Source organism: Balaenoptera borealis (assembly GCF_965194805.1).
Source record: "Balaenoptera borealis genome assembly, chromosome: 7".
NCBI classification, from domain to species: Eukaryota; Metazoa; Chordata; class Mammalia; order Artiodactyla; family Balaenopteridae; genus Balaenoptera; species Balaenoptera borealis.
The window spans coordinates 62,691,410-62,707,359 of record NC_138864.1 but is presented as its reverse complement, the minus strand read 5'-3'; the positions used below and the strand labels follow the sequence as shown (position 1 = coordinate 62,707,359).

Genomic DNA, 15,950 nt, shown 5'->3' with positions numbered 1-15,950 from the left:
GGCTGTGTGTTAGTATCATTGCAGAGAGCAGACTGCAAGGAGGGAAACCTGAAGGCAAGAACACCAACAGAAAGGCTGATTCACAAGTTCCGTGGAGGCAGAAAGTGGGTGTGAACTACGGCAGTGAAATATTAGAAATGGAATCGAAGCCATGAAATTAAGATACTTTTGAGACGTAGAATTAACAACTTGGTAGGCAAAGGGAGGTTAATGGTAAAGAACTGGGACGGACTGAAGATAAATTAAAGGTTTTCAGCTTGGATTGGTGATGCCATCAACTTAGAAAGTCAACAGAAGTTGAAGAGAGATGCTGGGCAGAAAAAAAGTAAAGATTTCACCACTGGCCTCGCTGAGAGTGAACTGTCAGTGGAGCATCACGTTGAAAACTGGGGGGAGCTTCCCTGGTGGCGCAGTGGTTGAGAATCCGCCTGCCAATGCAGGGGACACGGGTTCCAGCCCTGGTCTGGGAAGATCCCACATGCTGCGGAGCGACTAGGCCCGTGAGCCACAATTACTGAGCCTACGCGTCTGGAGCCTGTGCTCCGCAACAAGAGAGGCCGCGATAGTGAGAGGCCCGCGCACCGCGATGAAGAGTGGCCCCCACTTGCCGCAACTGGAGAAAGCCCTCGCACAAAAACGAAGACCCAACACAGCCAAAAATAAATACATAAATAAATAAATAAATTAATTTTTTTAAAAAAAGCTTCTTTCCTTCTGCCCCATTTAAAAAAAAAAAAGAAAACTGGGGGTGCTATGTAAATGGTATTTTATGCTGATGCTCAGCTGAGGGCGGGGGGGGGGGGGCGAGTCCCGAGGGGCTGCGTTTTTCTTATTTGCACAAGGACCCCAGTGGTGGATCAGGGACATTAGATGTTCAGTAGACAGGGACAGTCTGGAGACCCGCACGAGAGAAAACGACGTAGGAGACATAGCTCGACAGATGCATGCTGACCACAGTAGCCGATAGCCACATGTGTTCACATAAATTTAAAGTCATAAAAATGAAATAAATTAAAAATTAATTTCTTCCGTCCCATTAGCCACAGTTCAAGTGCTCAATGAGGAATGTGGTTAGTGGCTCCTATGCTGAACGGTACAGACATAGATTATTCCCATCATCGCAGAAAGTTCTGTGGGACTGTGCTGGCATGGCACAAGAAAAAGAAGAGGAAAGGTCTGGGGACAGAACCCTGGGAAAGAGAGGGAAAGTAGATGAGTGACTTGAGAAGCGGAGTAATCAAAGGAATAAAGAAAGAAAGAAAAAATCATAGGCTGTGAACCTAGAAAAGTGAGTTCAAGGAGACGAATTAATCAAGAATACGAAAAACCAAAAAGAGGGCAAATAAGAAAAGGAGTAAAAAAATACCTTTAGGCATTTGGTAGAGTATTAAAATCATTACCAATTTCTTCAGATATAAAATGACTCCATGAGACTAACTCTCCCACTCAGATGACAGGTTTAGCTTTTAGAAAAAACTCCAGTGCCTCACAGGAAGGGACATGTGGAAATGTGACCATTCTCTTCCCACACTTTACTGAAGAAAGGGAGACCTTGCCCAGCTGTCATCCTTAGCCATCATCCTTCCGGGAATTTCTAAGAGTCTCTAATTAAGGTCTAAACCTTAGCTGAACAGGTTTCTTGAAATCCTATGTCTAATAAATACATCAAACAGTACAGAAAATTCTCTTCTCAGATCAAAAATCAAGCTGATACAACAGCAGTTACCAGGTGCTGGGGGCAGGGTAAGTGGGGAGTTACTTTTTAGTAAGTACAGACTTTCAGTAGGGATGATAAGAAAGTTCTGGAAATGGATGGTGTTGATGTTTGCACAACAATGTGACTGCCATCGAACTGCACACTTAAAAATGATTCAAATGATAAATTTTCTGTAATATATATTTTACCACAAATGAAAAACAAATTTTAATGATGCCGAACTAAAATATGTAACACGGGAGAGAATCTGGAAGAAACCTCTTACAACCCTTGACACCTGGGAAATGTAAGACACCAAACATAAAAGTTGAAAACATTGCACACGAACATCTGTTACTCAAAGTAACGTAGGTATTTGTGTTAGATTTATGATATTAGGTGTGAAAATATGGGTTGGATAAGTTGTAAGGTATTAAGCATCTGTTGTTGCTGTTGCTACCGCCTCCTGTGAAACCCTCAATAGCTTGGAAAAATGAAACAAGTTAGAGCTTTAATTGGTGCTAAAAGAACAAAAATGTATTAGGTCAGTTTGATAATCAGGATGGCATTTATACCCTTTTCTTTACTATTCACACCTCAGGTCAATAGCTGCAGTTTGCTGATAGAGGCAAACCATAAATATGGGAAGTAAACCCCGAAGCAACCATGTTGATACAGGCAAAATGCTCATTCTGCGATTAGAGGAGGGGAGAACCCCTGAATCACTCCTCTCGCATGCTATGACAGGCCCTGGAGCAAGGCTCCGGGAAAGAAACACAGAAGGGATCCTAAGAGAAGCCAATGGCTACTTGCATTTGTGTGACTGCAACCAGGAAGCAGATAATGAGGCTAAAAATCAAATCCAAGCAGGTGAAAGTTCATGAGTGTAAAATAATACAATAAGCCAGAGGATGCGTGGTCTAAGATTTTTATGTTATACAATAAATCTCATAAGGATTTGAACTACTGACCGTCTCCCATCAGCACACACACTTCTTCCTGCTGAACATACTGAAAAGCTGGAAGTAAACACTTGCACGTTCATGGATCACACCCTGTTTCTTCTCCAAGGATATCAACGAAATAGAGAACAGAACCCTCTTTCAATCCAATCAGTTTTCCTAAGCTCTGCTCAGATCCTACAGGGGTTCTACTGATGTCACAACCTGACAAATACAATCACCTCATGACTGTAAGCTAAAAAGGCACGGACACAATGCAAGAAAAGACACTGGAAGTGGAGACCAACCAAAGAGAAAGGATAAAAGCAGGAAACAAAGACAAAGAAAAGTTCAAGAGATGAGTCATACTATACTTACAACTTTCAGCCTGATAGTCTGGCACAAACTGCTCGTCATTGTCAGGTACCTGAGCTGAAGAAAAAAAGAAATGAAAACAAAATTAAGAGAGAAACTGCCAAGGCATAAAGAATGTCAAGTAAGATCTCTCATGGAAGAGCTTTTTAGACTGAGACCAAACCTATGATTATTTGCCAATGAGCTCCTATTTAAAATGGCATTGACAGCAATATTTGGGAGGAGAAATAGAAGCCATCATCAATGTCAAGCAGAAAACACATATGTCAGAAATAAAATGGTGGCAGTTGTAATCCCTGTGAATTTCACCTGCCACATGGAAATAAAAGAAACATGCAAAATAAAAGAAGCTATAGGAATTCCATTAGATGCAGTGGGTTTTTGTTTGGTTTTTGTTTTTTGTTTTTGCAAGAATGGAGGAAGAAGTATTTCAATTCACCTACTGCCGGTGCTTAAGCGACCCATTTAAATTAACCACACAATTCTTTCAAATGATGTGTAATTACTACACATATCCCTCTGCTTTTTAGAAACGTCTGCTTTTGATATGTTCGGTCTACTGCCAGTTAGACTACCATAATTAAAAACGTTTGCCCTAAATTTGGCCAAAATATGTGACAAAGTTTTTTACATGAAAAGATTATCATTGATTTTGGTCATATATAATAAAATATTATATCTCAATGATTATGGTCACAATAATAAAAATAATAAATAATAAAAACAAACTCCATCTTTTCATGCAAAATATTTTCCAGCTGACTATTTAGCACTAACAAAAGAATATCACTATTTCATCAGTCCTAATGTCAAATGACTACCCTATTTTTAGGAAAGGAAAAAAATTCTGAAGAGCAAGTACTTAATGTATTCGGCAATCGAAACACAAGTATATGTTTCACTTCTAGAATATTTTCATCACAGTTAATTTAGACGTCAAAATAACCTATTCCAAATTGACATATTACAAAAATGAGTTTTCATCTGCACACACAAATATGCACACTTACACACATACAAACTATATAAAAGCTGGGTTTATAATGAGTTATCATCCTAATTAACTTTAGCTATAACCTGATTAGCTAGTATTACTTTACTAGTACTATCTAATAGTGAAACTTTTTATCCAATCAAGTCATACTAAAACAGATGCCAATTAATTTTTTTAAAAGTGCCTATTCTGTATGGGGAATTCTTATTAACATAATCAGTCTTTGTTGAAAAAGTTTTGTGTTGGTAATTGAGTTAGGAAAAAAAATTCATATAAAAAGAAATTCTACATTTTAAAAATTCTATATAAAAAAGGAACACAACATACATAGAATTAAAATGTCTGTTGTATCAGCTTATTTAATAGGATTTAAAAAAACAAATATTTGGTTGAATAAAATTTATGTTATATTATTAAGAGCGGAACAAATGATAATCTTGCCTATTACCAAGACATATGCAGTTTGACGTTCAATTATTTTCTAACAACTTTCTTCTGTACACCAATACTTAAGTTTATTGAAGACAAATTCCATCCTCTGCCACTTAAGGAAACCAAACAAATTAAGCACTTTTTTCCAAATTAGAACTGATACCTATTTGATCAGCCTGTACTGGAGGAAGAGGTGCTTTTTTCTTCCGATTCCACTAATACCTGATACCAAGGTTAACTAAAGGCCAACAAACTTCAAATCATTGTTCTATGTTATGCTGTGTAAACTGCGTAACATTATTTAACCTCTTTGAACTCCATTTTACTCATCAGTTTAATAGTGATAATATAGGTTTTTCATGAGGATTAAATGGAATAGTCTAAACACAACGCCAGACACAATATCAGATACTCAAGAAACGTTACCTGTATTCTTCTTTCCAAACCTCCACCACCCATCCCTTTTTTTCAATTCACACACGAAGTACTACTCAAATCATTACAATGCAAGTTTATTATCATTACTTCTAATGAATTATATTGGAGACGGATCAAAATCGCAGCTAAAATTTGTACATTAGCATTCTCTTAGCTATAAACATTTTTTTGACAGTACAGTAAACCTGATTTTTCTCAAAGACTCACAAATTATAAGTGGAGGAGTATCCATTAAAATAAGTCTTTTCACCAAAAAAATTACAAAAATGTTTTTAATATCTATTTAATAAATAACAGCGGGCAGACAGAATCAAATCTTACACATTTTTCCCACCATATCCACAGGTTTTGGTTTTCCTTTGAAATTAACAGCTAAACCCAGATAACTACTGAGATGCAAAATTATCAACCACAGCAATCACTATGCTTTTAAAAAGCCAACATTTACAAGAATCTAATAAAAACGTAATATCCCTTTACAGGAATAGTTAAAAATAGCGGGTGAGTAAAAAAAATGTATTTGTAACAGAATATGCTGGTATGACTGTCCCAAAGGCCAGACTTTTTTTTTCTTACTATCATAAGACAAAGTTGCAATTCAATGATATATATCACTGCAAGAAAGGCGTAAAAATCGATGATGGATAAGCAGTGTATGTTGGGAGATGGGAGTTGGGGAGGCAAAACTTCAGAAGGAGAAGAAACCAGAAGTTATACCTCACAAATACAGAAAATAGCTACATACCAACAATTTTGTAAAAAAGAATAAGAACTGCTATTTCTGTTCTAACTCCTTAACATACTGAATAAATACTTCACACTTATGCCTGAACATATTCCAGAATTTTAACAAAAAACATATGACTCACATTTTCACAGAAGCTAATCTTAAGAAACTGAATAGACCAAATGAAGCAGCATGCTACTTAAATAGACAAAAGCTGAAGTCTACCTCTAACTTCAAGTTAGAGTCAAAGGAAAGCAGCTAACGAAAAACACAAGTTGGATCTGGGCAAGGAAAATATGAAAAAGTATTGCCACACTCGTATCGTACATTTCCTTTTTTTTCCTCCATTCACAGGGAATTCTGTGAAGTAGCAAACTACAGCTTCCTGAAAATTTGCGGCAAGCCACACCAACTCCAAAGTGGAAAATTAACAATAGAGGCCAACCTAAAAATAAATTAGTTTTTTCACTGCTATCTATAATAAACTCTGCTTGGAATAATCACCTTTGGGGAATGAAAATGTTTCCCCACACTCTGTAATTAAAGAGGAAGGGGAAGGAGTACGAAAGGAGAAGAGAAAGTATATACCAAAAGACCAATAAAAGGCTTTCAAGAAGATGAAGCATGTGGATTTTACTGGTAATAGCTGGAGCGCTTCTATCAGTTCACCACACATTAATAGACAAGTTGCCATCAAGTCTCAGGACTTCGCCTTTAAAAGGGAAGTATTTGCACTCTCAGCTATTTACCTAGATTATTATCCAAAGTTGTTTCTCCTCTCTCTCTCTCTCTTTCTCTCTCGTTCTACTACATCGCAATACATATTATGAGAAAGAAACCCATGAAAATATTAATCACAATCTTGATGTCACAGAATCACTAACCCTTATTTTGAATGTTAATATACTTTCTTAAGTAACATTTCTTGGGCGGGGCTGGGGTGGGGAGTGGACAATTTTTAAACAAGAGTTTGTCTGTCTTTTGTGCTTATTTTAAACCTTCAAATAAAGTAATAATCATTACTTAAGGAAAGGTGAGTGTTGAAATATTTTCTAAGTTTGGCTGCAAACAAGTAAAAACCCCCTTTTTCTTACAAACCAGGCGCCTGTCAGGTTTTCTTTTAAAGCTAGGGAAAAAGTGGAAAAATTACAACTGAAACAAATGTCAAGTTGAAAAGGGGTTAATATTTAATTAAAACCAGTTCTATCCACTGTAACAATGACCTGGAGCCAAACAAGGCGGAAGATGTATGAGTCATTCTTTCTGCCCGTGAATGAGACAGCTGATCTCCTCAGCAATTCCTCCAGACGAGCAGGCAGAACTGGAGTTCCGCCTCCATTCACAAAAACACAGTCCAGCATGAGCCATGGGGCCCAACCGCAATCTTTTCATGTCACACCCTTCCAGAGAGCTAAAGCAAGTCAACTTGAACTTGCAGTATAAACATACCAGTTTTATTGCTCTGTCTCAAATACAGCTCAAATCCATTAAGGTACACGTTTAAATAAATGACAAAGTTAAATCCATATATGTATTTACATATGTTTAACCCATCCTGCTTTATAGGGTAATTTGTCACAGAAACTTGAATGTATAAAACTAAGAAGGAAAAAAGAAAAGAGGTAAAGATAGACGGATGGATGGATGGATGGACGGATGGATGGAAGGAAGGAAGGAAAGAAGGAAGGGGGAAAAAAAGCCAAACCATTAAAGAAATACCTTATTTTTCTTGCTTATTATTCAAATGCTCTTTTTATCTTAAGATTATAATAGTTTATTGCTGAACTTAGTAGCATTTCACTCTCACAGGGTTAAGAAACAAGTTTCTCTAAAGAAATTTAAATTTTCTTTTAAATAAAAGTAAAACAACAAGAAAATCAACCTTCACACAGTCGTATTTTGTTTAATCCTAAAATGAAGCTTCAGGCCATGGAAGAAAATAATCATGAGGCCACTAAGCCTGCTTTTATACCACATCGCTTTTAACATTAAAATGATTGTACCAATGTATAAGCATTAATTAATGCAGAAGTATAAATACATTTAAACAGATGAAAAAAGGGGGCATTTTCCCCATGACAAAAACATCTTTAATATTGATAAAGGCATTCTTTCTGTATGCTCTAAAAGAAAGAAAATAGTAAGTTTTAGTTGTCTTTAGTCTCAAATCAACTTCAATTTCCTAACTCTAACCTATAGAGAGGCTTGAAAACTTAAGTGTAGCTCAGAGCTGTTGTTATTACCCATATATTTTCTCTAATGCTACTGAGGTCTGACTTCTATTACTATTATCATTATTATTATTATTATTTTAATTACAATGTTGTGCACAGATCAAAGGAAATAAAGTTATATTATGAAATTCAAGAAATTATACATTTTCTGTAACTGAATTAGAAAAGCTCAGCAATATTTCATTAACATGTATTAGGACCCTCGGGAAAACCGATATCTAGGCTACACCAAATCCGAATTCTATTTTTAACAAATTTTTCTATTTTGCAAATAGACCCTAGATGAAAATGCATTTATATACTTCCAATAAATGTTGAGAAATAGAATACATCTACTCTACCTGCTAACCTTTAATCAAGTCCAAACAAGAAGTCTTTGTTTCATAGTTTAGAGTATTTCCTGGTACAAGAAAAAGATGGATAGTAGCTCCCCCCTCCCCCCATACAATGACTCTTGCTCAAGTCTAAGAAATAGTATGAACTTCTGTAATTTAATGCCTAATTCTCAATTCCTTTTTTATTTAAACCACACAAAATAATGTAGTTTTTAAAGCCTTTTCTCCTTACTGCCTCACATTTAAAAAAAAAATCATGAGTACATACCCAATTTATGTTCCGTTTCAAAAAGAAACAGTCTAGTTTTTAAAAAATAAAAATGAGTACATTATGACTACTGTGTATTATGGGTGGCATTATGTATATTGAGTAACAAGAGCACATATTATTTGAGGAAATTCATAATAAATGATTTTGATTATAAATTTAGTGTCAGCCACTAAAGTGAACTGAGGAGATAGAATGACATCTCTACTTTTCAGCAAACCTGACTATTAATAGAAGGTCACATATAACAAAAGGAAAAAAGCTTATCGGCATGAGGGCATGAGGTAAGAATAATCTTTAGTGCAGAAAGGTTATTCTTGGAGGCACAACTTTGACTCAAGTGTCCTGGCAGCATGAAACTTGACTTACAACACAATTGAAAAACATTCTACCCTGATGGCAGCGAACCACTGTCGACAATTTTCCTTAATATTACTGATGAAAAGAAACCTCAAGGACATCTAGACCAACATCAAAGATAACACTCAAAAGTTGCTATGTATTTATATTAGATACATATGAAATGTATTATTTTTCTTTAAGTTGTGTTAAAGGTAAACTTTAACAAGCAACTTTAAAAGAATGTGATCCTCTTTTAACTCAATTTTACATCCTTCTATTTCTGTCCCCCCCCCACACACACAAAAGGTTCCATTTTAACTACGAATTTCTAGGACGCCCTTCCTTAAAGCACCACTTAAAAAAACAGGACGTTACCAGGATGTTGATAGAATTGATATTTGAACTCATTATTTCATGGGATCAAATAATTGGAATTGCCTTTCTGTCAGTGGCAATCTAATTCAAAAGTCAAAGAATCAATAAAGAGTTGTACACAGTAAAATGACAATATACAGTGGCTATGGCAAAATTTAAAATAAGCACATTCTTCACTTTTTTAACTGCTACTGTGGTCACTTGAAAACATTACGTTTTCAATTTTTTTCAGAATATGATGTGATTATTTTAAATCGTGGCGTATATGTTAAAAAACCTTAAAATTGCAGTGTTAGTACTTCAAAAGTGATACTAATATAAAGTTATATTCTTCAAAAACATATTTTTGACCCCTGTTTAGAAATTTGGTGGAAGAATGGAAGCATATTTTTTTGGAGAGGACTTTAGTGAACTGAAAATACTGGTTCCAACCCCACCCTCAAATAAGTCCTGCCTTATCTATCCAAATTTTTCCTTGGACATAAAACACATTTCATAATCCATAATAATTTACCTATGAGCAATCCATGTTACACTTCGGGTCTACCTTATAAAAATCCTTACAGGAAAAAAATAAATTAAACCTGAAACAATATATTATTTCCCAAGTATTTAGGGACTTTGATAATTTTTTAAAAATTCATATGACACATTACGACTACCTTGACTCTCCTGCCTAGTAACATTTTTAGACCTGTTTAACTTCCCAGTGGGATTCTTATGGGAGAAACTTGGTTAATTGCCAATGGTCTTTTTAAAAAGGGTCAAGATGGCTTAAAATTCCATGGTCCCTTTCTTGGCGATAAAGAATTATGAAAAGAAATATGTAAACCGTTTATAGTCTGCCAGTTTGGCAATGTTTTAATTTCTGGATGACCAGAAGAACATAAATGAACAGATCTAGCTACAAATAAACTAGTATAATTTTGAGATCTCTTCTTAGCTAATATTGTTCAAGATGTGGGATAAGTTAAAATGCTAATGCAAATAGCATAATTATATAAAATTGCTAAAAATAAATGTGCAGTCCATTAACAGACAATTTTAAAAACCCACCTCTCTTCTTACTCTTAGATTTTTAAAAATAAAATTAATGTTATGCTTATATTATGATAGGATAAATTTGTAAAGTATTCTGGAAAAATGTTTAAATTATCCTAAAATGCAATCTTACTCATGGTTTGTAAATAGGAGCCCACCTGGGTATTCAATAAAACACTCCGAGGATTAATTCCTGAACTTATTTAAGCTTATAAATTCTTTTCTAAGTAAAAGTCCATGTTCTTTCAAATACATCAATCATTTTCTAGGTTTATTTTATATAAAGCTAAATCTTCAGATCTGATTTACAGGTTAAGTTAATTATCATGGGTAAGAATATTCAGTGCAGAGTTTTAAAATAAACTTGGATGAATTACCAAATCACTTATCTGAGGGACAAAGAAACAAAACAAGTCAAAAGTAAAACACTGCACTGAAACTGATTATAAAATGGTAAGAGTCTGTCACAGATTCCACATTTTTAAATTCCAGGAACAGAGTTGCTGTGCACATTCAAAATCTGCCAGCAAGTGCACTGACTTGGAATCAATGAGACTTCAACATCTTAAGAACCAACAAACCTTCCAGAACAATTAAAATAGATATCTGAAGGTATTCTGGATAAGCGAATAAATTCCCTCATAAACATAATGTTCTCACAACATTTAACTTTGCAAAACTAACAGATAAAATTCATGCAAGAGCCTCTGTGCAGATTTTTCTTGAGAAAGTTACATTTGAATATATGGCTTATGTTGCAATAATAAGTAATCTACTGCAATAAGTTTCATTTACAGTGACAAGCAAAATGACCTTTAAATGTAACTAAAACTTTCATTAATACTTACCTTTCATTAACATACAAATACAATCACCCTTGCAAAGGGATACTGGAAAAGCTATTTAACTTAAAAGCTTTATAAAGATTGCAGAAGCCCTTTGGAAGAACTAGAATATCAGCAAAACAAAGAAACTTATTTTACATGCTAACAGCAACTTGATCAACTGCAAGCAAGACCACTAGAAAAAACACAGCAGTCTGCCTCAAAGTAGCAACAGCAATGCTTGGGTTCCATTTAAAGAGACCCTCTCTCTTCTTTGAACCATCTTAAAAATCTGTTCCAAAAATTGCATGTTTCCCATGTAATGCAAAGACAGAAATAACACAACTATACTCAATACCTAAATATCTATAATTTTCTCTTTGTATTTCCCACAAAACACATCGTAGGATAAAATTATTATTTCACATTTAGTATAACAAATCCAAAAGAAAAATTTCAAATTATAGACGCCAACAAAAGTCCCTCAACATTAGACATTTCTCAAGTTGTATAAAGCTGTACTGAAGCAATATCTCCTTGTTCCTATAAAATAAAGTTTCACAATAAAAGATACAATAGACTGCAACACAAATTTTATCAAAAAGCAATCAAAAATAAAAGTAATGCCTTTAAATATCTCCTTGCTATATTAAATAAATCCTAATAAAAGTGTTATAATAGCAAAGGTCAATTTCAACAAACATCACATCATAGTAACAAACAGAAAACATTTTTAAAATCCTCCAATCCCCCCAAGATTTATTTTAAAGCCATGGATTTCCTTAGCATTGGATACACACCTAACGTTCTGTGTTGTGAACAAGGTGGAAAGAAGACACTTGCACTTAAATCTTGAAGCATCCCGTCCTGATGAACCCAGAGAAACTAATTTCTGCCATCAGAAAAGTCCTCCACCAGAACACCAAATAATGATATGCGCTGTTCTAAAGGAAACAGCAAGCCGAGTTCTGGCTCTAGGAGGTCTCTCGAGGTACAATAATATAAACCTGATCAATTGCAATTAAAATCTGAACAGAGGCTTAGAACTTGAAGTCTTGGTGCATTAGTTCTTGCCAAAAGCAGATGTGATTGTGAGCTGGAAGCAATTTCTCCTGGTAATTTGTGATGACACTGGGTAGTGCAGTCCCAGATTCCCCGAAGACAAACTCATCAGAGGCTCTAATGTATGCATGACACATGAGGTGGCTCTTTTAGAGCTCAATTAATTGGGCTGAACATTAAGACAGCAAGTTCAGGACTTTTTTTTTTCCCCTTCTAGAGTTGCTTTTCCCCTCCTTTGAAAGCAATTTTTTGCCTTACCTTCTGCAAGCCATGTTTCCTGTAATTGACTTAGATCTTGAAAGAGTTCTAAAAAAACAAGTCAAAGACATAAACAAAAGATTGGCAATCCTTTAGCCTACATTAAATGGAAATGTTTGTCATGAAATTAGTACTATAGATCAATTTAATTTGAGGAGGGGCGTCAATATAAAAAGAAATCAGGATTTATAACTTAATTTTATCAATAATCCTGCCCATTTTGATGCCTATTAAGCAATACTTCTCAATATCTTTTTTTTCCCCCTTTTTAAAAGTTAGCTTAATAAATAAGCTTAGGGACCTCAAACAACACGCATACACTAGAACTCAAAAAGGCTGAGGTAAAAGGCATGTCCATCCACAGAAACCTTTCTTAAATATATTCAACGACTGCTAAAACAGTAGTAGGGGAAAAATCAGAACGACTGAAAAACGTTTTATTTCTATCTTCCGAATCTTATATAAAATATGTAGCAGTACATTGTATAATTCTCAAAGTTCTATATGTTTTGAAGTTCAATGCCTCAAAACTAAAAGGGACAACTCTTAAATACAAGATTTTAGAAGAAAATTTCTACAGTAATAGGTTTACAAAAGTCAGAGAGATAATTCTCTGGTACCTGTTTATTATCAAGTCCAAAACTGTGTATTCTGTCATAGTGGGGAGGGAGAGGCATGTGTAACTTATTTATACTTATATGAAGATTTGAGGATGTTTCAGAATTCAATATACCTAATCTAAATGGCAAACTGAACTTTGGTAATTAAATCTAAGTATGGTAAGTTTATTATGAATGCCTGCATAGGGCTGGAATAATTTATAATATATTGACCTCCTACCAACAGTTCATAAAAAGAATCTGTAATCCAATTTCCCAAATAGGTATTATAATTACTAATTAGGCCTTGATTATGATTCATTGAACATTTTAAGGCCTCACCATGTGGTCATCAAAATCATCAATGAAAAGTTTGATAACAGTATATGGTTTTAGTGTAAGGGGATGGGAAATCAAACAATCACTTATATTGCTCAACTTCTAATAGAGGAGAAAAGAGAAATTAAGCAGTGTGCACAGCTGCCTAATTTACCCCACTGTGTTGGATATTTCAAAATTGTTACCTTAGTGTATGGGATTACTTGTATGCCATATGGACAGAGGTATTTAAACACAAAAGAATGATTAAAAGAAGGATGTCACTGTTAAGTTTTTATTTCCTTCTTGCATTAGTTTGTGACAGAGCCATAAAATATCCCTCAATGCAAACTGTCACATCATGTTAATTGCTCCAAATAAAAGTCTTGGTTAAACGCAGTAATTTGAAAGTGTATTATTCTTAAGGTAAGACTGAAGTGCTTCTCTTCTTTATGAGGGTGGGAAGTATAGGTTAAGAGGGGGGATTCAGCCCAAAATCAAACCTCACCTTCTGAATCATGAGCCAGATCTCTGTTAATGAATTTTCTTTTCCTGACATTTGTTGGTTTCTCGTTACAATTTCTCCCACGCTGATTCTACAAAGGGAAAGATAAAATCCTTTAAAAGAATGTAAACCTCACATGTCACACACACATAGAAATACACATGCATACAAAAGTCTACTGGATCTTCTCCCTAAATAGCAAAATAAAAGTCCATCGTATCAATTCCAATAATCATTTTCTGTGTTCATTTGACAGTGAAAGCTTATGCTGAGAACTCAACAGCCAGGGAGAGTTGCTTCCCTGTGCCGATGGTAATACACTATTTATCAGTCATATATTCATGGTATCTCAACATCAAAACAACATTAAGCAATTACACTTAAAGTCGTTTTAGGCTGGATCAAAGCTAGATTAAAACACAGTGAATTTTATTCTCTCTGATACCCCCCTAAAAAAAGAACAAAAACAGAGTGGTGAAATGAAAAATATAAAAGAGACAATGAAAAAAAAAAACCCCATATAAACAAAAAGTGTCAGCATTTGTCTCAACTTCATTCTTTTCAATGTGGCAGACAAACCCAGCCAAAAACTTTGAGAGCAGCAGCTGCTGCTGCCCTCCATCTCCTCTTCCACTCATCTTGAGCACTTTAATCAGAAAAAGGAGTCTTAAAAACAAAACTATGCCTTATCCAAATCACTGAAAGGTAAGCTCATTTTGAAGATTGGGCTTCTAGAAGCAGAGTCGCCCTACAGTGGCAACAAAGCAGATAAAGTATCTGCAATCCCAGCCCCCTTGCCCCCTCCCTTCTCATTCTCTCCCTCCTCCCCACCCCACCCCCTCCGTCGGAGTCAAGTTTATAAACAGCAACTTTCGAACTGATCACTCACATTGGTGACCATGTAAGGCACTTGCTGGTCATAAAATCCATCCATTCTGCTGCTCTTCGCAAATCTCGGCTCAGTGTTTTATATTTTGAGCATTTAGCTGGAGATTTCCTCGGGATCTGGACTTCTATCAACCTAGAGGGGAACAAGATGGCTTTTAGGCTTTAAAAAAAAAAAAAAAAAATCATGAATGAAGCTCTTGAATTTGCATAGCTAATTACCCTCCGACAGTCCCATTCACAAAAATAACCCTCCCTACACCGCCTCCTTCACCTGGATCCAAAGAGAGCCAAGAGAGTTCACAATTTACATATTTTCGGCAGTAGCAAAAATCCGAACCAGAGGCGATGTATTTATTTACACTCTCGATGTTTCCCTGCGCGGTCGGTGTACCCCGGGCAGCTCTGATTCGCAAACGTGTGCAAAACTAGCAATGGCGATCAACGAGACTTGCTTTGCACCTAACGGGACTAAAGAGACGGAGACACCTCTTTCATAAGGATAGTTTTTGCAACCCACAACCATGCAATTATCTGGAGAGACATAAAAAGTTGTTGGATAGACCCACCTGAAGGCCACGCTAGGCGAACGGCTGCAAAAAATTCCCTCCAATTTTAATAAAAACATTAATTATTGCCCAGCACTTCCCCCTTGGAAGCCGAAAGCGCCTCTGACAGAGCTCAATTCGGTGGTTTTTCCTCTACTTCTCCTCCAGGGGCCTCCAATCCAAACTGATGGATCGCTGCCTCCCATTGGCTCCGCGTCTCTTTCACAAGATCGGATTTCGGGCTGTCAATCAGGAGGCTTGCTGCCCCTGCTCGTGAATCTCCCGCGCCCCTCTGCCCGTACCCGTGCTCCGCCGGCTGGCGCGGTGACCACTGCCTGGAAACGCCACAGAGCAAATCGACTGCCGTCCTAACCAGCTGCTTATTGTTAAGGCGCTCGGGGACACCGAAGCCATGTGTTTCGAGTCGCCAGTTCTCCTTACTGGTGTGTTTGGTCCACTAATTGGGCTGATTTCCTAAAGCACATTCGTTCGGGTCAGATATATACTCCGAAGCGCGATCCACCAAGACCGTGCCTCCTTAGTCTCCCACCACCCCTCCCTCAAGATCTCCAGTCCCTCTACTTTGAACCTGATAAGGAGCCCACCTCACACTATAGCCTCGTTCCCACTAAGTTTTTGGCCCAGGTTCTCTTCCCATTTTTCAACACCCACCATAACCATTATGGCGCATCAAAAACATTATTTTTTTTAACGTCACCCTCAAGTAAATCTTTCATGGGACAGTAAAATCTA

General features: G+C 36.2%; 1 protein-coding gene across 11 annotated transcripts in view; it reads right to left on the bottom strand.

Annotated features, from left to right (window-relative positions):
- ETV1 (ETS variant transcription factor 1) overlaps nucleotides 1-15,637 on the bottom strand; it is a 95,107-nt gene extending 79,470 nt beyond the window's left edge. Inside the window, exons 1-6 of one of the 11 annotated variants that reach the window (XM_082398467.1) lie at nucleotides 15,219-15,637; nucleotides 14,924-15,120; nucleotides 14,654-14,812; nucleotides 13,768-13,855; nucleotides 12,343-12,390; nucleotides 3,016-3,069 (exon numbers count right to left, since the gene is read on the bottom strand). In XM_082398467.1, coding sequence (XP_082254593.1) covers nucleotides 3,016-3,069; nucleotides 12,343-12,390; nucleotides 13,768-13,855; nucleotides 14,654-14,698 — 235 coding nt within the window. In that variant the 5' untranslated portion in view covers nucleotides 14,699-14,812; nucleotides 14,924-15,120; nucleotides 15,219-15,637. The other 10 variants (XM_082398468.1, XM_082398469.1, XM_082398470.1 and 7 more) reach the window with 10 other exon arrangements.
- Between the last annotated feature and the right edge of the window lie 313 nt (nucleotides 15,638-15,950).